Source organism: Crassostrea angulata, chromosome 1 (assembly GCF_025612915.1).
Source record: "Crassostrea angulata isolate pt1a10 chromosome 1, ASM2561291v2, whole genome shotgun sequence".
Taxonomy (NCBI): domain Eukaryota; kingdom Metazoa; phylum Mollusca; class Bivalvia; order Ostreida; family Ostreidae; genus Magallana; species Magallana angulata.
In genome coordinates this window covers 45,321,049-45,345,724 of record NC_069111.1, presented here as the reverse complement: position 1 = coordinate 45,345,724, position 24,676 = coordinate 45,321,049, and the positions used below count along the sequence as shown (strand labels likewise).

Below are 24,676 nucleotides of genomic sequence, written 5' to 3'. Positions count from 1 at the left end.
AGGAAAAAAAAAGCCCAAAAATGTTTTGCAAAGTTGAATCTTTTTGTCATTTAGGTGCCAACTGTAAATTGCGTAGTGATACATGCAATTGTGTAGAAACGTAAGGGGGCAGGGGTGGGATCAATTACTTATGATATGTGATATACATGTGTGAATGTGTAAATATTTCAAAATTGAATTGAATAAATGAATAAATGCTCAATTATGCATGCTTAAATTTAATTTAAGTGATGATGCTTTGGTTTAAGAATAACACATTGTTGATAAAATATTTAAGGTGATTTTTTTCTTAACTAAACAAGTCATTGCGTCTTCTTTTCGCACCTCGCGATACTTTGATCGTTGATTATTACATCGGTGGATGTCGATTTTACTCTCTGAAATAATTGTGTACATATATTGAGGTACTTATGTACGTTATGAATCGCCTCGTTATCAAAGAATATAACGTCAGCTAGAGTAAAATAGAATTAAAGAAGAAAGAAATTCTCCGAATGAGAGGAAAACAAAGCTAATTCAGGTGACAGGAAAGGGGATTTGACAAAGGAACAAAGAATAGCTGTCTGAACGGTCTTTAAATGTCTGTTGTAAAAAAGCACCTAACGAGAATGTCTGGATTTTTTTTTTTTTGATTTATAAAAAAAATTCCCAAAACAATCCGGTATTGTCCCTATTGGCATAGCTATAACATAAATGTTATATGACTATACTACTGTTTTTCATTATTTTATCCCCGATTTAACTCCTCTCCCATCATCAAAAAGTTTTAATATTGGTGGTTTACTCTCGTATTACAGGTGACATAAGTATTACAGGAGATATTTATAAGTAATACAGGCGATATAAGTCTCGCTTCTGTAAAACGTGATATAGTTGAAGCATTCCAATAAATATCATTACATAGTGGCATGTTTTATTTCGTACTTTATACATGTAGTGTTACTTGAAACTGTGATGTAAAATTGAAACCATCGGTTAAATGTCTATTACGCTGCATGATCGTTCATCCCGTTTTTTGTTTTTTTTTTTACCTTTTACGGTCAAGGATTTCAGTCACATGCGCAAAACGGAGAACAGAACTGATGGTCCAATGGGAATAAACATTCATCTTTCTGAAGTTTTTTTGGGGTTGGAAATGTTAAATAGTCTCTTTACATGCTAAATATTTACATGATGCAAAATTTGGCGTCCACATCGATCCCGAGATTTGTAGGAGGTTTCGCTATCTTTGCCAAGCGTCCGTCAGGTCACGTGGTTTACATCTTATTTAAACACAATAGAATCATTTAGGAACAATCGTATTTTGAAGAGAAGGCAACTAGGACTAAGACTTAGAAGAACGAACTCTAGGACCGCCGGTAAACAACAACTGACATCACACGGTAAGTCTTACACTTATAGTTACTCTAGTGTTAGCTTGTGGTACAATGGAAAATACCCATCCTTTTGAAAACCCAGATTTGAAAATAAAATTTTTTTAGATTATTTTTAGAATGATCACAAATAATTTTTTCATTTTTTATCTGTCTATTTTAAAAGTTAAATTTGTACTCATAGTCTGCATTTGCAAATTAAAGTATTAATGATCATATATAATTTTTATTATCATTTTAAGCTTCATAATGGTTTGTTTTAAGAAATTTGGAATGAATATAAGAACAAAGTTTGTGAATAGTGCATTTACAAATTAAAGTATTAATGATCATATATAACTTTTATTATCTTTTAAGCTTCATAATGGTTTGTTTTAAGAAATTTGGAATGAATATATAAGAACAAAGTTTGTGAATTGTGAAATTTAGGATGAGTAGAACTTTTTACAGCAATATCAGCATTCGCCTTCAATCTGAATTGAATCCGGAAATGAAACTGCTTTTATGTCATGTAATATTTTTGTAATACGAAGACAGATGCAAGATAGAAATGGGAAATTACGAAATTGGTCCAAATTGCTTACCACAGGGGCGACATTATATTACTAAAAGGCAGAAAATTTTAGAGTTCGACCGTGGTCTGTCTTTTATCATTACTGTTTATTATACGAAACAAAGCCTCCACTGCAAATATCAGGGGCTCTTGTCTGCTTCTACAAGTGTCCGCCAAAGAAATCAAGCATTTCACTTTGTTTAATGAAGCTCAAGTTTTTTTTTTGTCCCGAGATTTTAGGAATGGAGGGTTGGTGGGCGTTTCTGTTGGAGAGATCCTTACGAAAATGATGTCCCTTCTAACGGTCTTCGAAATGTTGTATTGGAAATAGAATTGGAAAGTTATGAAATATTTAAATATCGAACTTTTGACACGGTCATATGTTTCCCTCGAGGCCTTTTGGACTCGATGGAAACAGAGGCTTCCCGCGCACTTGTTGCTGGAATCAGGAGAACAACAGTGGAATTCTATTGTATCCCAAGTGTCTCGCCGACAACAGTCAATGTCAAAACAATGTAAAATTAAACCCCGGCACACAATTGTAATTGTTAATTTTACAAGAACAATATTCCAAATTTTCGTTCAAAACTTTATACGAATGATAGCGAGGTCTCAGGAGCAATTATACGCTAATTTTCAATATACATAACATTGATATTCTAATTACATGTATCAATTTAAAAACAAAAGCTGAATTAAAAAATTTCATTGAAACATTTATTCAAAATCTGATTAATTTCACCTTATGTCGCGTTTCCTAAGTTTAATCGAAATGAATAGATATTATCGATGTAGTAAATCGACTTGAAAATTCATTAAAAATTCGGAACACCTACATTGCCCCAAGGAAAGTTAACTCACCTTGTGACGTAATTCAGTCAGATGTCGTTATCGAATATCGAAAAGAGTAAGCATTTGAATTGACCGTAATGAAGTTGAGAGCAAAGGACCTTTGGGAGAAATACCAATTTCGTCTACAGTTGCAGTGGTGTAAATTCCTTCTAAATGGAAAATATTCCACTGTTGAATCTTTAAGAGAAAGAAATGTCCCGTCAATTACCAGAGCACATATAAGAACAATGCGGGATATTGTAATGACTTATAATTTCATCTCCGGTGGCCAAGATGATAAATTTATGCACTTTTACTATAGCAAATCTGTATATTATTTCTACTGCTTAAAAGTAAAAGAATATCGAAAATAAATATCCACATATGCATCCTTAAATCTAAATTATCTAATTTTGAAAACAAATGAAAATAAATCAGATAAATCAAATTCAAATTTCAATAACGAGCATTTCATGGAAAATATCAAAAGTATATGACATTTTTGCGACAATGGAATCATTGTACAATTAACGCGGTATTGTAAAACCAATCAGCGCTTTTCCTGATGTTCAACTTGTTGTTTAATAAGGTCGAGCGTCCGGAGGTCTTTCACGACAATCGGAAAAGTGTCATGTTCAATAAAGCTACATTTAGGACCGGTCTTGTCTATCAAACTTGTATTAAGGACCGAAGTCATTGTATTTATAGTTAATGGAAGTTTGTATAATTAGGATAAAGGGAAAAAATAAAAGTCGTAATCTAACGCCACTCATCGCCCGCGTCTTTTTGGGGTTAAACGCATGATAGCCGGAAACCGTCACCGGAACTATAGAAGATGAAACTTATTAGCTCAGTGTGTAGTTTTATAGTTATGAACGAAATGCAGATTTTGAATTATCACGGTATTGTCAACCTGTCTGTGGGATTGAGAATCCTACAATGTTTATTGTATGAATAAGTTTCATTCAGATGATTGTGAACAGTGTCTTCAACTGTCATAGATGATAACTATTGTAGTTTATTCACTACCATAGTTTCCATTTATGAATGTATATATAATGTAATCTATATGTAATGTTGGTACTGTTACAATTAAACCAACGTATTTTATTCAAAAGTTTTCATCTTAATTAAAATGAAAAGGAACTTCATTTGAAAGGATAGTTAATTGAAAGTATTGTACTTGCAAAAAAAATGTCGAATTCAATTTAAATTTGGATCTAATTGAAATCTGTTAAAGGCGCCTCTTATACTACGAATGCGCTAAACTGTTTTACTTGTTGCAATTTTCTTTTTTCTCAATGTAAGTTTAAAGAGCAAAAATTATAAGTTATAATCGTGTATTTCACACTAAACACCGTCTCCAAAACGAGGAAATGTGTGGGAACGACTATTGTTTATCCAATATTATATATGGGGAAGCCATTTACTGATTCCAATAATTTTGACGTTTATTTTTAGAGACATAACATCACGGCATGGGGACGTGGACATACCTATGTTTACTGGTGGCCTTCCTTCTTAACTGGTTCACTATTGAAACATCAGCAAACGATCTGATTGATGACTGTTACAGGAACCCCGAGTTATGCCAAGAAGTTGGGATTTTATTCGGTAAGTGACAGTATCTACACGTGCTGCAGAGTACTTCATTGAGTTGACTAAAAGATCGGACACAAGTCTTCTTAGTACTTCTTTGAAGTTTGCATATTACATGATAATAGAATAAAACACTTTGTGAATTTCGTTTTCTGATAATTTGCAGCACGATAGAAATAACTTCGAACCAAACGCTCTTCTCGAAATCCAATTTTATATTTCATCTAGGCTCACAAAACCACAAGAGACACTAACTATAGGACATTTTTGACCCAACAATTGAAATCCAAACATTTTTTTTTATCAATTTTTATCAATCAGAGGTGGTTTGAGTACACGGATATTTTTTCAAATCGTCAGCTTACTAAATTTGGCCTATTTTAACGTTCAAATGATGTTTTGCTATACAATTGTGTGGCAAGCGGATTTTTAAGCCATGGCACTGTATAGTTGCCACATTAGTTATCTTAGAATTGAAAAACATATTTTTTGCTTGCAAATGTTTCTTTTTTTTAATTTTCAAAGAATTGATAGTTCCGTTACAGCCCATTTAAAAAGAACAAAATTGATCTTGAATTAAAAAAGATGTAATGAAATCAATCTTACGCTTATCAATATGAAAAGATTCTTTTTGAACATTGATTAACATTTGTAAACTGCAATAGATAGCATTGTTAAAAACCCTTCAAAATATAAACATTGTTGTGGAATACAATTAACAAATACACCAGTGGCGGTATGCTAGCAAACTGCACTTTCTTCACTCACTCATTACATTTGTGTACCCCTTTTAAAGGGTTAAAATTCACAATCAGATTTTATTTGTCCATTTACAAAAGCTTTCTATTCAGACAATGGACAAATGATTCTATAAATGAAATGAGTAACATCTCGCGGGCTTTAATTTGGGAATCATTGTCGAGGCAACTAAATGCAGATGCACCGAATGTGTACATCGCATAGTAAGCGTAAACCGACAATTATCTACGGCCTACCTATCTGTTAATTGTCTTCTGCATGGTCCGTATGGCAGCATTAGCTTGTAAGCTAACTTTTGTTTCTTTCTTCTTTCACTTAATGATTATACATTTATTACCGGGAGGCCATAAGAACTATGTAGATAACAACATCTAGATTATGAATGTACGTATTATCTAAAAAAAAATATAAAAACTGTAAGACGAATGACGATTGAAATAAAGATTAAAGTGAGTCCAAGTAAATGAAGCATAAGATAGTATCATTTCAATATAATTCAATTCCTGTTGTAAAAGAATTTTAAGAGTGCCGAACACGTTGAACATATTTGAAAACACGCGTCCCATTTTCCCACTTGAAATAATTAGATTAATTCACATGCCCTGAGTATTATTTTATATTCATTGTTCCGTTTCCGATGCACATGTACATACCGATACTCGTTTTCAGATCGAAGAGGGGGAGTTTCTTTAATCAGAAAGAAAAATGGGACCTCATACTGAGCATATTATTTTTCATTTTATTATCTTTTGATGGATGCCATTACTCTATCATCCGTATTTTAATTTTTTAATAAAAGTTCGTAAATCAATCAAACAAACCTTAAATTTTAGTTGAATTGCGTTTAGTTTTACATGAAAATAACACAATGACAAAATCAAATTGCGGGGGGTAGTTCATAGGAATGTATTAATTCAGCCCGAAATGGAGTCAGTAAACACATCATTTATAAAATATTAACACTAATATTGGGTTATGGAATTAAAAGATAGAAGTCTTTTGACAGAGACCCCACTTCTGCATTGCAGAGAATGCCTTATTTGAATCAATCACCCGGAGTGGTTATCTCAGCCTATGTCTTAATCTTTAATGATGGTAATCACAGCTCCCTGATATTGTATTCCTCCGCGGTCACGGCGATCATGCGTTATCAGTCTGAGTATAAAACCATCCGCTCCCCGCGGTCAAACCTTAGTCAACTTATATCAACAGGATTAATTTGTCGAAGACAACTCTATGCTGCTGATTTATACCGCTCTTTTGATTAAATTCTAAGCTGTATAGACACTCTAACGTACGGATTTAGTATTAAATTGTGCCATTTCTAAACAGGAGGACTTTGTATAAACATCTCGTTTAGAAACGACTGTGTCCTTACTTAACAGTAGAACTACTGAATAAAAAAATATAAAAATGTTAATGTTGGAAAAATAATTTTGTTAAGCAATGATTGTTAAAAAATCTGCTTTAAATTGAGCATCCATTACATCTGAGATTTCAGTTTATTGAAAGTCTATAATGACCTGGTCACGATAAACTTAATAGAATGAATTATTAATGAATTGGGTGACTATATCAAATTGATATCTCTTCATTTAATTAAGTGTACGTACATCCAAATCTCAAATAATCGAGATTTGATTTTATTGAAAGAGAACCTTATCTATACCAATCACGCTGGCTTTAAACTTAGTATATTAGATATACGGACTTCCCGATGCTGTAAATTGTTAAAGATTTAACATTTTGTAAATTATAGCATTCTCTTACCTATATACAGTGGGTTTTTTTATAAACTGTGCCAGTTAACATCTTGTAAAGGGCCATTAAACTTCGATTTTATAAATAACCAATAGCGTGTTACAGAGTAAGTTGGCCATATTAACTAATTTCCCAAACAGCACGATATCACTCCATGATGTATTGAACATCAAACTAAGCTACAGGGATATCCCTTTTTAGATATCGAGGTGAAATTTCCCGTGATTAGACTATATTTCATCTAAAAAAAAGCCCAATACAATAGTTGATCAGTACCCATAGTCCCCAGAGAAAGAGTCTCGTCAGACTTAAATATCCCTTTATATTTTTTTCTATGATGAATACATTTGTTAAAGCTTTCTTTGGAATCAAATAATTTTAGTATCCTCTCTCTCTCTCTCTCTCTCTCTCTCTCTCATACTGACAGTACTAACCGGACAATAAGAATCGATTCGTTATAAGAAAGTGCCTTATCCTGACACTGATACTGGCGAAGATAGCAAAATTAACCGTTCCTACATCAATCATAACAAACAAATGGCTACGCTCTCCGTCCAGACACTTCTCCTAAGAAAGAGACCCTCTGCCCCTTTTGACTCATTTATTAGTCAAGACTATTGAACCACAATCAAATAACGGTCAGTCCCACATGTCAAAGAATAGCTTTCGGTGATCTTATGGGACTTTATATTAATACGATAATAACGTTGAAATAGAGACGGCCAAACATTAATGATCTAAAGCTGTTAATACTAGATTCGTAGGATAAACCCATCTTGCGGATTCAATTTGCTCAAATGGTTTCCTTCTAAGTCAAAATGCAATCGATTCTTGTTTTGCAAAATGATTTACTTCTTCATATATTCGTTACGTATTATTCTTTGAAAGGATATATAGAAAGTTATACCGGTATTGCGTAGAGAACAGCTTGTTTTGAATGAGCAACAAACTGTCTCCCACACATCTGACGTCACTTTATGGGGGAGGGAGGATGCAAACAATCTTATCTGCGTCCATTACCAAATCCCTGGGTTTCTCTTTTTTGGGCTTTCTTTCTATCTAAGAAGGGCAGACCATAAAACATTAAGGTTGCTACTAACAAGATAGGGGACTGATTTAGAGGGTTCCCCTGCCATCGTAAATTCCCCACCAATCTGGTCCCTAATGTTTCTGGTAAGGTCGTCTCATCCAAGCCGAACTGGCTGTTTAGAAATGATCAATTTTTTCTCCATTAGGCCATTAATGCTGTTTGCAGGATATCAACAGTCTAATTAACGAAAGAAAGGTTACGTCTCAAAAAAAGGCTCGCGCGTTTATTTTTTTTCTTTTGAAATCTTACAATTTATAGTTTCGCTAGCGAGTTATTTTATTTTACGTATATTAAGTAATTTATATTTATGAATTTAATTTACTAATTGACGAGGCGGGGACCCACGGAAACTTTTGTATAGTAACATGGTAACCGAAAAAAAAGAAACAGACGCTGGAAACTTGTAGTTATGTGCAATTGTATTATACTTTTGCAACTGATATGCAATTTTTAAGTTGGCCAATATTCCCAAGACGGATATTTTTATCTAGTTTTGCCATAGAAAAAGAGGCATTTGTTCGATGTAGACCCTTTTAGGGCCCTTCTTGCATTACGATCCTGTCAGGCGGAAATTCCACTCTGTAAATTATTATATCTTGGCCTGCACCACTCCATTGCAACTATCATTACCACTGTCATTGAATTTCCTGCAGTTCCAAATAAATCTCAGGGAGCGAATGGACGTTCAGATTTAGTTTCATTCCGTGAAAAAACAAAACAAGATAAATCAAGCTGAACCGCTCGACAAAGATAGCAAAGTACAAAATACATTAAAAAAGAAAATTTAATATGAGATGACTATATGAGCCTGTTGACTTTAAATACAAGAACATTAAGTAAAAGAAATTTAAAAATCTTTTAGTACTTCTAAAAATATCTTAAATAGAATCACCATTCCGCACTTTAATAGATTTTTTTTTATTTCGGAGTACTAGTATATCTTTTATAGGAATGCTAATTTCTTTGCTCAAACTCTTTATAATTATTTTTGGAATTGTTTTGAAGGTCAGCAACAGCCTGTAGACAAAAGATTTCTTCGATTTGGGAAGCGAGCTCTGAGTGGTGATCACTATATAAGGTTTGGAAGGAACAGTGATGACAAAAGATTCTTAAGATTCGGGAAACGCGGGGAGCAAGGGAGTGTCGAGGATGATTTACGCGAGGCTCTGAACAAAGTCATAAAATTCAAAGAAGAAACAGGTCTCCCGCTGAGAAAAAGAAGATCGGCAGATCCGCCATTAGTCAAAGACGTTCCAGAAGATAAAGACAGCAATTCCACAGAAAAGGAAGATTCAGCGTCCGAAAAACACAAACGTGAAACCGACGAGGTTTCTGAGGAAAACAAGCGTTTCATGAGATTTGGAAGAACACCTGCTGAAGACGATCCCACGTATATGAAAAGATTCATGCGATTTGGAAGAAATCCCGATTTAGAGAAGAAATTTATGCGTTTTGGGAAAGATGGAAACGAAAAAAGATTCATGCGGTTCGGGAAACGAGAGGACGATAACATGGTAACAGACGATAAGCGTTTTATGAGATTTGGTCGCGACCCCAAGGATGATACACTTATGGAAAGATTTGTTCGTAATGGTCGAAGCGGAGACGATAAACGATTCATGCGATTTGGTAAGCGGTTCATGCGATTTGGAAAACGATTCGATAATGATGGTGAATATGATGATGAAGACGAAATGGGCGCAGAAAAAAGGTTCATGCGATTCGGCAAAAGTGGAGATGAAGAAAAGCGATTCATGAGATTTGGCAAAAGCGGAGACGAAGAAAAGCGATTCATGCGTTTTGGGAAAAGCGGCGATGAAGAAAAACGATTTATGCGATTCGGCAAAAGTGGAGACGACGAAAAGCGATTTATGCGATTCGGCAAAAGTGGCGACGAAGAAAAGCGATTTATGCGTTTTGGAAAAAGTGGCGACGAAGAAAAGCGATTTATGCGTTTCGGCAAAAGTGGCGACGAAGAAAAGCGATTTATGCGTTTCGGAAAAAGTGGAGATGAAGAAAAACGATTTATGAGATTTGGCAAAAGTGGAGATGAAGAAAAAAGATTCATGCGTTTTGGCAAAAGTGGTGATGATGCAAAACGATTTATGCGATTTGGACGAGATCCAACAGACAAACGTTTTATGCGATTCGGAAAATCTGTATGATATCCTATGAAAAAATTTAAAACAATTTGAATTTGTGAATGTAAGCAGTATGATCCGTTATTATATTTGTAAATATCAAGCTTCAATATTTTGATGAGAATGTTAATAAAGTTGTTCATATGATGTGATTTCCGGAAATTACATTCAACAAATATTATTTTCTTATACATATTACATATATTCATACATACTGTATATTATCTTTAGTATTTTTGCTCAACTGTGTTGAACATGCTTGAATATCATACTTCGTTTATAAAATAGTTGATTACAATAAAACGCCTTTTTGGTCATTGATTTTCCGCAAGGTATGCTTATCATAGGTTCATCTTGAATCTTTCAATAAGTTTTTCATTTAAAATCTATGAAATACATTATCATTAATATCAAAATATTCTCATTGCATATATCACATTCAATGTATTTACAATGTATATATATTCACACCATACTTGTAACAAGATGGTCAAATTGAACTTGGATCTAAAAAGGACAAGAGCAAAACCCATTCTACACCGTTTCTGACATTGAGAGAATTTAAAGAATCAAAAGAAATACGAAACCGGTACTATAATAAGACTAATATCTTCTCATCAAAATTATACTACAGTGAAGCGAGTACAGCAGTATCAGTCACGTAGTATGGGGGGGGGGAGGGCTCTGGTCCCCCCCCCCCCTTTTTTTAGCATCAAACATTTTTCTGAAATTAACATTATCAATGAGTTGCCCCCCCCCCCCCTTTTTGTAGGAACATGTAAAATGTTGAGAAAAAAAAAGGAATTTAAGAATGAAATGAGGTATATTACGTTACCCCCCCCCCCCCTTCCTTCTCATGGATTAGGATTTTCGTGATTTTTGTCATTCTTTAATTTTTTTTTAGCATGAGCCTGGCCCCAAAAATATTTAAAAATATGCTACGTGCCTGAGTATATAATTTAACAGTTGATTAGATTAGTTTATCATAATGCTATTTGCTGTCTCTTATAAATTTAAACAGGAAGCACTGCGAAAAAGATTATTTCTAGATAAACTGGATAAAAATATGACAAAATCGAAGCAAGCTATAAAACAGACATTCATTATAAATCATCATTATTTTGTAAGGTTATAATTTTGTCTGTAAACATAAATAAATATCTTAATAGAAGGGTTACGTTTCAGTCGAGTTGTGTGATACAGTGCGTAGGCGCCACATACCGGTCATGATGACGTCATTCATACTCACTGACCACTGACCCCTTCTGGCCATGGACAGGTTTAATTTCGTTAATCTTGTTGACGGCAAAGTGCTAAAGTTTCCTGGTAGGAAGTTGACTGACATAAATGGCTGACCGAGGCCCCCAGGGGGTGGATGTAATTGTGGGTGAACTCTGTGGTAGTTATAAACTTTACCTCCCGACCGCCAGACTTGATTATGGAAATAAAGCGACAAGTGTAATAAGCGACTATGGACTCTAGAGATCTGACGTCATATGTCGACTTGCTGGACAGTTATTCACTTTATACACAAGTCATATTGATGTATAGAATAATTATGCACATTTCTGCTGGAAATATATCAAATATTGGCCAAAAAAATCCTGATTGTATTCTACTTCCCGAAAGTCTAAACGCCCGACAATATTTGCATTCAAGAAACTATTAATCGATCATTTAAGATAGGAAAGTTTTAGTTTAGTTTTCCCACGCATTTAGATGACACACCATAGACTGTGAAACTGGTCAAACCTGGACTTTGAATTTTAAAAAAATTAGAAGAATCCAATTATAAATGGAAAATGTATATGAAATGGATGTATAAAATGAGAACCTTTCATTCACAAGGTGACATTATTTTGTATGATTTTTTGAAGTGCCTTAAAACTGAATTAGCTTCACTGTGCAGTATACTATATTTGGCTGTTCATTCATGCATAAAGGTAATGTATTTCAGAAAAAAATTGATTAATAATTACATCATTAAGTAACGTTAATTTTTTTTTGCAAGATCGCTCCCACATAAACTCCATGAACATCAAAAGGTATTTTATTTTGTTAATTTTTTAAATTTCTCATTTAATCTTTCCTAGATAATCCATATATAGTGAGTAAAAGTAAGTAAATTATCGATATTGTCGAGCAGTTAGTTATATGTATAAAAGGGACAATTCTTCCAAGATGGAAGTTACTGCAAAAGAAAGTTTGACGTCAGTCCGTTTATTCTTGGTAAAATGTCAATCGATGATAAGTTAATCCACGCATAGTAAACCTCAAAAGTATAAAATAAGACAACACAATTTTTTAACAAAATTTATTTTATGTAATCGAATTTTTTTATTCGATTACCGTGATAAAATAAATTCATTTAAAGAACTGAAAAATAAATATAATTCAAAGTTTACTTAGTGCACAGTTATATTAAGAAAACAGTCAGTTCAAGCATGTATATTTTACAACATACACCAAAACAAAGCATGGCATTGCATATAATCTCATAGATTCTCATTCGTCATAGCATAGCATAAAATATGGACTTTAACCCGGTTTTAAATGATTTCATTTAAAAAGGTATGGTCACGATTTTGGTCAAAAAATATTTTTTAGATTTTAATGTTTACAATGCTTCAGTTAGGTATTTATGATAGATAGGCAATCAAAATTTGAAGGTCATTTGTTAAGTTTTAAGCGAGTTACAGAGCTTACAATTCTTTGCTATGTAAAACAAAGCCTTTGTTTACATTTTGAGTCTTTCAGTGAAAATTCCACTTATAGACCTACAATGAATGCGTTAAACTTAGGAGCTGTTTATCTATGGTTAAAATGAATAAGAAGATAGACACAATACCTTGAAAAAGGTTTTTTACTGGTATATTCAACCTATGTAAACAAAATTAGGGCACGAGCCATGTTTACATGACAAAGAATTGAGAGCCCTGTATCTTGCTTATAACTCTACGACTGACTCTCAAACTCCATTTGATCATTAGAAATGCATTTCTAAAGCATTGTAAAAAAATAGAATTTGTGCAAAATCGTGACCATGCCCCTTTAAAATAATAAATGTTCACATTGCAGACTGGCTTCTCGTCATCGTTTGGAACTCTTCTGTGTATGGAGGCGTTTTTGTTCAAACCTCATAGCATATATACCATATCATAGCATACCATATCATTAAGTCCTTCATTTCAATTTCTCATAGCATAGCATACAATTTTAATAGCATTAAATTGGAATCTCATACTAGCATACCATTAATTTTGCATACTAAAGCATCGTATTAAATTGTAAAAGATATGCATGAAATGACTGTATGCGTACAAACTGCTTTGTTGGATTGTCCAAATGGAAGTATGAACGCAATTTAGGAATTCTATAATTATAACCTTCCCTGGCTGTTAGATGACACACCGGAAGTCTGCCGATGTAAAGAGTTTTCTCTTAATTTTTTTGTTGGGGGGGGGGGGGGGGGGTTCTTACGTGTACTTTATTAAACCACAAAACACAAAATGAGATTTGGATTGAATCCAAATCGTCGATATATTAAGATTAGTGATTATGATATCTATACATATATATGATTTTTTTTTTGTGGAAGAATATTTCTTATGCATTAATGTAAGCTATTCTTTCGGAGATGGACGCTTCATTTAGCAAATCTGCAGGGAGATGTACCAAACTTCCGTTTTTCAAGAAAACTGCTGCCAACTTTATCATTGTATGAGCATTGACGGAGGGAAGGGAAACAACTCTCAAACTTTCTCATTTATCATTTAAGCAGACTATTTTTGTTTATAATTAACGGAAAATCTTATTGTCATTTATTTCATACATTGTATTTCAAATATTTTTTTTTCTAATGAACGTGTGTGTTATGATGTTGAGGATGTATACAAAGTTACCTTTGCACATAGTACTACACATTTGCTTATCAGTCAGTACTTGATTTCAGAAAATTTAGGTTAAGATGCCGAAGAGCGTCGGTACCTTACGTACAAAATTCCTGAAATTTACTGCTTACGAAAAATCTGCTAGTTTTGTACTGATTACCTAATTTTGTCCCACTTTATATGCAAATATTCAATACCATAAAAAAAACACCACTCCTTTTACCGCTACATATACGTATATATGTATACTTGCTTTGAAATTCTCTTTAACCCCCTCTGAATGAACATATAACAACAATTAACTTTTTAAAAATATTTTATTGACATTTCCAAACATATTTTACATGTATAATATGATTAATTTATTATTAAGAAATAAGCTTCTTACTTCCAACGGAATACTGATAGAGAAAGAGTTAGAACTTTCATCATTGCATAAATCTAAATTTGAAACAAACAAATCATATCACCTAATTATCGTAAATAACATTAAAATATAACAATGTACAATGTATAATGGCAGCTCTTATATGAATTCTCATTTACATATAAATATTTTAAAGAACGTCAAAGAAAAATCATTAATAACTTATGACAGAGTTCCACCACACTGTGGACTCAATGATTGTGACGTCACTGACCAGCACGTGACCTGGCCTGTTGATACCTGTAACAGGTGTGGCAGCAGTAGCTTCTGATCTCGCTGTCATTGCACGCCGTCTCTCCGGCATAATGTATGTAGTTGGCACAGTTCAGTGTACCACGTGGTGTATTAATTGACACAGGCTTGTCACCGTACTCACAACCTGCAAAGGATTATGGGTATCACACAATTTTTAAAAATAAAAAGTCCAGAGAAATATCAATAGGAAAATTGAATGATAAATCGTGATTGCTAAATTAGATATTTTGCTATGTTTTCAATAGAAACTGAAATATTATACATGTACGCGACCACTTGATTCGTCTCCGCATCATAATGTATATACTTTATTGGTGATTTATGGAAAAAGCCAATTTCTTTATGTATATGATGACAGTAAGTATTTGGAACTCATTGCGTATTTTATCAAAAGATTTATCAGACCGAAGTTAAAAAATCGTTAAAGTTAATACGAGGTCGATTACAGTTACATATAAAATTGAGTTGTCTCTCTTTGCTTGAGCTCTTCTATGCCATTACCTGCTACTGGGCTCCTAATGCTACTCTTGATGTGTTCACAGGTTCTGCAGCACACCTGTTTGACAGAGCTCTGATAGCAGTTGATCCTCATTATACCGTTTGGAGTGTATGGGGTACACAGTTCTGGGTTCTGATCACCCCAACGGCAATCTGCAAGGGAACTGATGTTTGAACAAGTAAACTCGCGCGCGCGCGCGTGAGAGAGAGAGAAAGAGAGAGAGAGAGAGAGAGAGAGAGAGAGAGTAGCTCATACCTGGGGTTGAATCCGTGGCAACCCGGGGACAAGTAATGCAACACAATCTCTGGTTTTCAGGTAAGTAACATAGATGGCGCTTTTGGTTGATTACGGCACAGCGAGGCGTGAGGTCTCCATAAGCACAATTTGCAACACCTGAAAAGAATAGCGAAAATTAGACGTTTCATGGTTAGAAAAAGAAACGGAAAGGCGAAAACGCTTACACTGCAGAAAAAAACGCACCTCATGCATTTTACCGTTGCAATTCCTTTGAAATCAAAGCCTTCAATTAAACCAAGAGTAGCTGACAAGCTCCAGCAGTGAGGGGAATTCCCGACAATTAGTTCCTCATTATGTTACCCTTAAGATGGAATCCCTGCCGATCGGATCAGCACGTGGGGATTTTTTTTTTGTATGTGAGATCATTTACGCTACTGACACAGTGAGCCTCGGACATACATCAGTGTGTCAGTGGTGCATACACGAGTTTCTGGTTCAACTGAATCTCAATCTTTTGAAAACACTATGGTAACAATTACCAGGGCCATATTTAAAATATAAAGTGAAGGTAATTTTCGGCGCATTTGGAAAGAAAACTAGAGGTGTCATATCTCTTCCTTACCCAAACTGTTAACTAGGATGCTAACTTGAGAGTGCATATAGTAAGTTGCATGGAAAATATACCGGTAGTTATTGTAAAAGAAAACTGCACAGCAGTAAATACATGTAACGCCCTGTTGACTCGCGCCATACCTGTATTGAGTTGGCGTAGGTACTGAGCACATCTGTCACAGCAGATGTCACGTGTTCTTGCTACGTAACAATCAAATGCCTCAATGTTTCTGCACTGGAAACTTCGGTCTCCGTATTCGCAGCCTGAAACAAAATAAAAAGAGCCATGTTACGATGCTTTAACAGTTTCGTTAATGCAATGTATTATTTACTGGATGTGGCAGAATTGCCTACCTGTATTGTAACTTTGTTTAACAGCAAGACAAGTTTCGCAGCAATCACTGGAAGATCTTTCATATGTATAACAAATAAATTTTCCTAACGTACGAACTGCCTCGTTGCACCTTAACCCATTGATGTAAACATCATAACCACCAGGTGCTGGACAATTCTACAAAATTAACATAGAAATATCACATTAGTAATACTTCAAGTTTTTTTTTCCAATGAATTTTGATCCATATCGCTCCATTTCATAATGCAAAATCTTAGAAAGATAATTACTGGATCATTGGACATGCCGCCTGTATTTGGAGCCGTCGCCCTGCCCCTGTTTATAGGATACACAGCAGAGCCGCTTCCAGAGGGATAGTAACTACTGCTACCGCCCCTATAAATAGTCGATCCACTTCCTGTGTTACCCGGATAATAATTTGGATTGACGCCACTTCCGCCGGAGGTGTACACATTTTGTCTGTTTGAATCTTGTGTGCCATACGAATTATCCGGCCGACTGTTGTAAAGTCTACTGCCTGAACTGGTCTGACCAGAACCACCGCTTTGTCCACCTAAATCTTGAGAAACATCATAAGAACGATATTCGGGTTCAAAATTTGGAATCTGAACACCCGACGAGTCACTTCCTTGTCCTGTCTGATAGCTTCCGGCTTGATAACTTCCTCCTTGATGTGATCCACCCATCATTGGAAGAGGCTGTTAAGCATAATATAAATCATGTAATACATCTATTGATATATCTTCTTATTTTAATCTTATTGTGAGTACAGTACACAACATATGTTAGAATGTCTTTTGAGCACCCCTCTACTGAGGAGTTGTTAATTTTTATGTCTAATCTCAAGCGTTCGCGCTGATGCCTCGTGACGTAAAACGACTATAAATCGGCCTCCATCATGAACACATGAGTTCCACGGTTAGAGGGGCATGGGGAGATCGCTGGTGGGTAACCACTAGACCACTGAGCAACAATTAAGTTGTTAAACAACGATAAGTGTTTTATAACTGGATCTTTTTTTTAACTGTAATCCAAGAAATGAGGATTAATTATTAATTTTGAACTTTTATTTAAAAGACTATGCTATTAAAACTTGCATTTATGATATATTACATATTACATTTGGATACCCATGTACGGTAACCGCAGCCCCCTCTCAATTAACAGACCCCTTTTCAAAAATTAAAAAAAAATTGAAAAAAACCCGCCAGAATTCAGAGATATTGCACCAAACAAGGGAATTAATAAAAAAAATGTCTTGAAATAGCACACCATTGCGTATAATATCATAACTATGCTTCAACATTTAAACTTCCTATTGTGAATGATGAAAATTTTATCTTTTTGGTTGGATACTAGTATATGAAACTTTTCGGCGTGTGTTTATTAATAAACTTATTTCACTGTTAGTACAATGTCTGTCATGTCTGAATGTTATTCACAAAGGTAACATAGGGAATGCAGAATATCCACTGGAAAACCTACAGAGGCAGCCAGATATTTTTGTTGGCAAACTTCAGAACTACGGCCTATCTGAAGTTGCAACAATCCTTATCAGAGAATTCAACTTTTTATCATAAGTTTTCAGTGTTATTTCCAGTTTGGTGTAAGCCATGCTACACTGAACCTATTGACACACCACAACTGGCTATACCAGAGGCAAATTTCTCAGCATCCAAATTGTTCATGTTCTCTTGCGTTCAGACCACAAGTAACTTAAAATTCTCAGCTGTTGTGTTTTAACAAAGGGTAATCAAAGTGTGCATTGTTTACTAAAATTCAAAACATGTGTTTGGAAACTGTTTGAAATTTTGTTTTGGCAAGTTTGTTTTTCGTGCGGTTTCAATTCCTATAAATCTAAAGCTACAATGATATTGCCGAATAGACCATGCTATAATAGCGTGGTCGGCTTTGACGTACCATGGATCTCCTTCCTTTTTATCTCTTTCTCTTTGAGCCATGGTAATTGATAAAAATTAGTTAATATAATGACGTAAAAGCAATTTGAAGTCGGAATCATACAGGAACCACTTGTGGTTAATATCAAAAATGAAAAATTATCAGTGATCTTTGCAGTGAACATGCTTGTTTCTCTTTTTTATATTTTATTTCATAGTAAATGTTACATTTGAAAACTTGGTATGTGTTTTATGATATACATCAAATTTATCTTTGACAGGTAGTATATCTATTTAATCATGCATTGCACTGTTATATTTTTTCCGTGTATAACAGTTCATCAATTTTATTCCTTGTGTAACGTATCTCTGCAATTTTAAATCATTTCACATACAGTTAATAAAGCTTGTAACATGTGGATCTTGAAAATCTTTTCAATTAAGACATCATGTATGTGTTATATTCCCAGTAATTCTGCTGCTCTAATGTATATGTATATGCTCTATGAGGGCCTTTGATTTGTGGATGCGACTATAAGAAAGACAGTAACATCTTTCTAAAGCTTTGATATACAGGCATAGCAAATTTTACTGGTTTTTAAAGGGTCAATGAATAAAGTTCATAATGACTGATATTCAGATATTTTAATACTTTTTTAGTGATTTGGCAGTAGGTGATTGTAATTGTGTTTTATGATGACATTTTATTAGTAAAGAATCAAGCTCTGATATATCAAAGACATACTTTTATGCTTACTAGTATTTGTATATCGTTTATTCCGAAAATCTATTCCAAAAAATACTAACAAATTCCAATGACATCCAAAAATCTACACTAGGTGGACAGTCTGATTTCGTAAACTTTATAGTAAAAATTCTCTGAATTCTTAAAAAAACAAATCTGAGCGACCGTATCCCCTCTCCCCCACTTTGATTAAAATACTATTGTGGATCTCTCATATACTTGTCGAATCTCGTACCGAATAAAAATCCTTCGGACACAATCAAGTAATGCAACGCTGCCATTCAAAATACCTTTCAATGTAAAAGTTTGATAAGTGCGCCGGAGACATACTGCTACATCATGTACAACGTTTCAATCAAACAATACACTACATAGTAGCATTAGAAAATTGTCAGATAATAATTTTGCATGGAGGAAATACTTTAGTAGTGGGTTAGGGGATATGACTGTCGAATGTTTATTGATTATCAAGGTGGTATAGAACACCTCCATATTGTGACTACCTTCGTTTTGAAATAAACAATAAAACCAAATTTTATTTTTCTTTTCTTTCCAAAAATTGTTACATATCAGAGTAGTTAGCAATTTCTAAAACAGTGAAAGCATGTTGATTATGACTTACTTTAATTCACATTATGGACACACCTCCTTAAATGTTTATGTGTTGTAGCTAAATCATGGTTTTATTAAATTTTGATGTCAAATATAATTGGTAATGTTATTAATTACATGTGCAAAGTAATTGTAATTTAATTCATTACATTTGAAAACTCTTGTAATGGTAATTTAGTTGAAGAATTTAAGCAAGTAATTGTAACTTAATTAATTAATTTCCATTATAATTGACCCTATCCCTGCATGGTACTCACCGGTAAATCGCCGCCATCTTGAGTAGAACGTCGCACTCGATCGGGCTTTTCTCTACGTTGCACAACTTAAAAAAGAACATGAATATAGGTCAAGAGATGCAATAAATCACGGAGTATATCTAAACTACGGACAGATTTTGTAATTTTACTTTTCTGTTTCTGGTTTTAAAATATATGCAGTTGGTATTTCAAAAGACGAAATAATTCATTCCAAACGATAGGGTTCCAACTCCTGTATCAGAGACTGAACGAGTGTATAGTCATTGCTAATTGATTTAATGTTCATGTTTGTACTTCAATTTTTTCCTCACCATTTCATGCCTTGGTAAAGTTATAAGACCCCACTAATGTCATTTAAGTGGGTGAAGAATGTACTTTGACAGTTTTATCCGATATCAGACACGGCGACTGATACATTTTGGGAAGCCTAAGTAAAACAACAGAACACCCCATTGTCTGTCGCTCATATGGCTGATTTAGAAACATAACAAAAAAGCTCGTTGTGCAGGCAAATCAGATCAAAGTTTTTGCTTCAATGTTTTAAATATCAAGTATTCTTGCAAACAACACATGCTAAGATAAATCGCTTTAAAGTCGATACATATCTTTGTTTCCTTTATTTCTAAAATCGTATACATTAGATGCTATATATCGAGGTCTTTCGTTATTAATATTTTAGAAATTAAGAAAAAGAATACTAGTATGCATATATAATCCCAAAGAGAGAGAGAGAGAGAGAGAGAGAGAGAGAGAGAGAGAGAGAGAGAGAGAGAGGAGAGAGAGAGAGAGAGAGATCAGATTGATACATGTATGTACGGTGGCCTTGGATTCTTAATACAAACCGCCTGCTGGTTGTGTTAGTACGTTCATACTCTGAGTTCTTGGAATACAACATGTAAACAATATCAAGGATATCCCTAGTATATCAAAGGCCTGGACGAAACCAAGCGCGCGATGCATAAAACCAAGGGAATTAGGAATGAAAGCGTCGTTTGATAACTAATTTTACGCCAATAAACAATTTGGCTGCAAACGTTTGCACGTCCGTATGACCACAGGCTCACCAGACCCCGCCAATTAGTAAACAACAAACCACAAAACCTCTTCAAACCTGTGTTTTAATTCTTCAAGGGAGGAAATGGGTGCTTCAGCTTCCTATCATTAACTATGCGTCCTCTGTTATAACTAACGAAAGGAAGGTTATTGAGGGAACTCATTAGGACGTAATCAATCAAGTCACGTGTCTGAGATTAATGTACCAGATTTTAAGAACAAAGAGCAACTCTGGTGTAGAACACTTTAAAAAATGAGCTAGTTTCAAAATATCAATAAAATTTTTCACATCTATTTAGGTAATTTTGATTTGAAAACTTGAAAGATCAACGTAAATATGCAAAGTCTGGTCTGTGTTTTATAATCCCATATCAGTAAAACTGGTCCGATTGTTAAAAATTGAAAAGATTAAAAGTATATGAATATTAATTACATGTAATTTGTGTTTTTTATATGTTTCAAAGTATATGTTTGATCATACATGTATAGATCAAATTAAAAGATTTTCAAATTACTAGAATTTTTTTAAACTCTTGAGATCAATTTTCAATTCTTTATTCACTCAAGATCTGTTCACTGGTATTTTAGGTTCAACATCAGTATATACAAATGTACACGAACACAGTCAAGGATCACATGTACAGTAGGAGTAATAATGACGAAAAAAGGTTAAAATCACAATACAATAGGTTGTTTAAGTTTGTTTCTGGAAGAACAGACTGAAAATTTCTTAATAAATATTGACAAGTTTTTTTTAGATCAGAACATTCCTTCACTTACTTTTCCCGAATCCAGTGCTCACAGATAAAACCAAGGACACAAAATATCCAAACTGAAGAACAAAATAAATAAAACGAAGCATTTTGTTTCTTCAATTTGACTCTAGACACCAAATGTAAGTATATATATTATATCAATCACATATTGATATATCCAGTTGTAGAAGCTCGTAGATTCTAGCTCGCAGTTTTTTAAGTGATTCCCCGAAATTAAGTGATCAGGGAAACACTTGTAATCATATACGTATAGCCAGGGATCACTCAGTGAGAGGGCTACAGAGGTGTGCGCTATGAGAAGCTGCCAAGTGCGGCTACAGGGTGATCCAAAATTGCATACCACATTAATGAATGATTATTCAACAATGGAATGCTTCCTTAGTAGTAGTCCATTTGGATATGAAAATTCAAGGTAAGTATCAATGCAGTAAAATCGTTAAATTTTACAGTAATGATAATTCATGTTGTCAAGTATACAAAAACTCTTGTTACTGTAAATCGTTACATTACATAAATCTTTCCATGAATACAATTGGTTATACGCATGACGTAAGTCCGTAATGTCTGTACTCTGAAACGTATGACAGTTCCGATCGATTACAAAAATCTACGCATCAACTACATACTTTTATAAAAATACATTAACGAATTCATTGCGCACGTTCTTGCGCATTCAGTAAAATACAGTATATACATACTGTTAATGAAGTTTTTTCGTTATCATTTATCAAGTGAACGCAATTAAAAAGAAAACCAGATAAATTTTTTTGATTTTTCAAGGAAAAATGTATTTTTTAAAAAGAGTTTTCCGTTGTACGTTAGGTGAGCATTGCCATTGTGCTTTTATGACGTTATGATAAAATAAAGCGTTAAAAAAAAATCACACAAAAAAGTAAAACTCATGTTTTTGAAAATCTACACTGTATAATGCTATCCTCGGGGATATTTTTCTTAATTCTGTAATGAATCCATTTTACCAATCTACTATTGTAATACTCTAAATACTTAATATAGCAAAAAATGGTGCATTTTGATATTTTGAGATGGCCCCCCACTAAACAACAGACGGTAGAATTTAGTATTTTTTATACATAAGGTAGAAAATGATGTTACTCTTAACATATTACAATTTGAGAAAAAAAAAACAATTGTAGTATTTGTAGTATTTTTTAATCTGCTTCGAATTGCGGAAAATAACAATTTTTTATACACTCCTATAGAAAATGTACCTGTATTCTGAAATGACCCCTAAAAAGAACCAAACGGTCCATTTTCTTGTAACTTTGCAAATAAACTAGAGATGGTGTAAAATACATATGGTTAAAAGATCAAGAGTTTTGCTATGGTAGTTTCTCCACAAAAACCCAAAATCTGCATCTTAAGGGAATGGTTATTCATTATAAAAAAAACAACACAAAGTATAAGTAACCTTAATTTTATTGAATTTTGAGTTTTGCATTGTGTTTTCTTTCCACAAATACATCTTTCAAAAAGATGCCAAAATGTGAAATATAAAAAATAAAAATAAAAGTCTTAATACGAATATTTACGTATAAATCGTATATCAATATAATATTAATGTTGATATAAGTTCGTGAATGTTCTGTTTAGCATTTTAAAGTGGCATGGTCACGATTTTGGTCAAAAATTATTTTTCCGATTTTAATATTTACAATGCCTCAGAGAGGCATTTTTACTAGGCAACCGAAATTTGAGTGTCATTTGTTGAGTTATAAGCGAGTTATAAAGCTTGAAATTCTTCGCTATGTAAACAAAGCGCTTGTTTACATTTTGAACGTTGAAGTAAAAATGTCAGTTTTAAACCTAATACGAATGTGTTAAACGTTAGGAACTGTATGCTTAAAATAAATAAAAAGATAGACAAATAAGCCGGAAAAAGATTTTTTACCGGTATATTCAACCTATGTAAACAAAAACAGGGCACGAGCTTTGTTTACATGACAAAGAATTGTGGGCCCTGTATCTTGCTTATAACTCTACGAATGACTCTCAAATTTAATTTGATCATTAGAAATGCATTTCTGAAGCATTGTAAACAATAAAAATAAAATATGACCAAAATCGTGACGATGCCCCTTTAAAATAAAACCATCTTTTTGGTAAAATAAAGCGTCTATGTCACTTCTAAAAATGTATTCTATGTGCACCCATCATTGTTCCTTTAGATTACTTCATGTTAAGATGGTTTTATCATGAAACCAATGTGGTTTTTTTTATCCTACTACCTATTTAGGAATTATTTAAATCAACAAATTATAATGACCCCCATCTCGAAAACAAAATTAAAGATTTACTCATTTGTGACACTTTTCTGTAGTGTCAAAAAACTTTTAAATGGTTGTTTCATAATTTAGAACACAAAGATGAGATGAGCTACCAATTATTTATCTTATTATAATTGATAGCAATAAGTACATATTATGAACAAATATTATAAATAGTTGTCCTTCCCCTTTACCATTTGTTATCCGCTTCGATATTGAACCATTTTAGTTAGGAAAGTATTTGTATTCTGTACTTTTGTCTTTTTAACTAAAAGTTTTTCGTAGACTTAAGTAATTTAAAAAGTAATTTAAAAGGTAATATCATTTTTCCTTGTTTATCATTTAGCCATGTTTTATCACTAAACTAATAATGATGTTGAAGTGGTCTTATAGTAATGTCATGCTATTAGATGGAATAAGGCAATCATATTTGTAAGTACAGTTGTTTAAGGTTCCTCGACACACCAAAATTTTATTTTATGGATCGATAGAGAATCTTTTTTGAAACATGATTCCACAAAACAGAGATCAATATCGGCTTCAGTTATTTTATACGAATTTTTTTGTATTTTTTCAGTGAAATAGGAAAAACTGTTTTGCAGACAAACAGAATATATTAGAGCTTAAAACTTGTTGTCAATTAATGTGTAATATAATTATAAATAAAT

The 24,676-nt window shown here is 33.6% G+C and overlaps 2 protein-coding genes across 2 annotated transcripts; one reads left to right on the top strand and one right to left on the bottom strand.

Moving 5' to 3' along the window:
- Positions 1-1,223: 1,223 nt before the first annotated feature.
- On the top strand, positions 1,224-10,424 carry LOC128163579 (FMRF-amide neuropeptides-like). The gene is made up of 3 exons (XM_052827209.1): positions 1,224-1,382; positions 4,219-4,371; positions 8,972-10,424. The coding sequence occupies exons 2-3, from the start codon at positions 4,236-4,238 to the stop codon at positions 10,129-10,131; spliced, it is 1,296 nt and encodes a 431-aa protein (XP_052683169.1). The 5' UTR covers positions 1,224-1,382; positions 4,219-4,235; the 3' UTR covers positions 10,132-10,424.
- Positions 10,425-14,295: 3,871 nt separating this feature from the next.
- LOC128164366 (uncharacterized) lies at positions 14,296-22,007 on the bottom strand. Its single transcript, XM_052828164.1, has 8 exons — positions 21,728-22,007; positions 19,895-19,959; positions 16,652-17,080; positions 16,382-16,538; positions 16,169-16,291; positions 15,434-15,571; positions 15,181-15,330; positions 14,296-14,803 (listed from the first exon to the last, which is right to left on the bottom strand). Exons 1-8 carry the CDS (start codon positions 21,807-21,809, stop codon positions 14,631-14,633), a joined length of 1,317 nt encoding a protein of 438 aa, XP_052684124.1. The 5' UTR covers positions 21,810-22,007; the 3' UTR covers positions 14,296-14,630.
- Between the last annotated feature and the right edge of the window lie 2,669 nt (positions 22,008-24,676).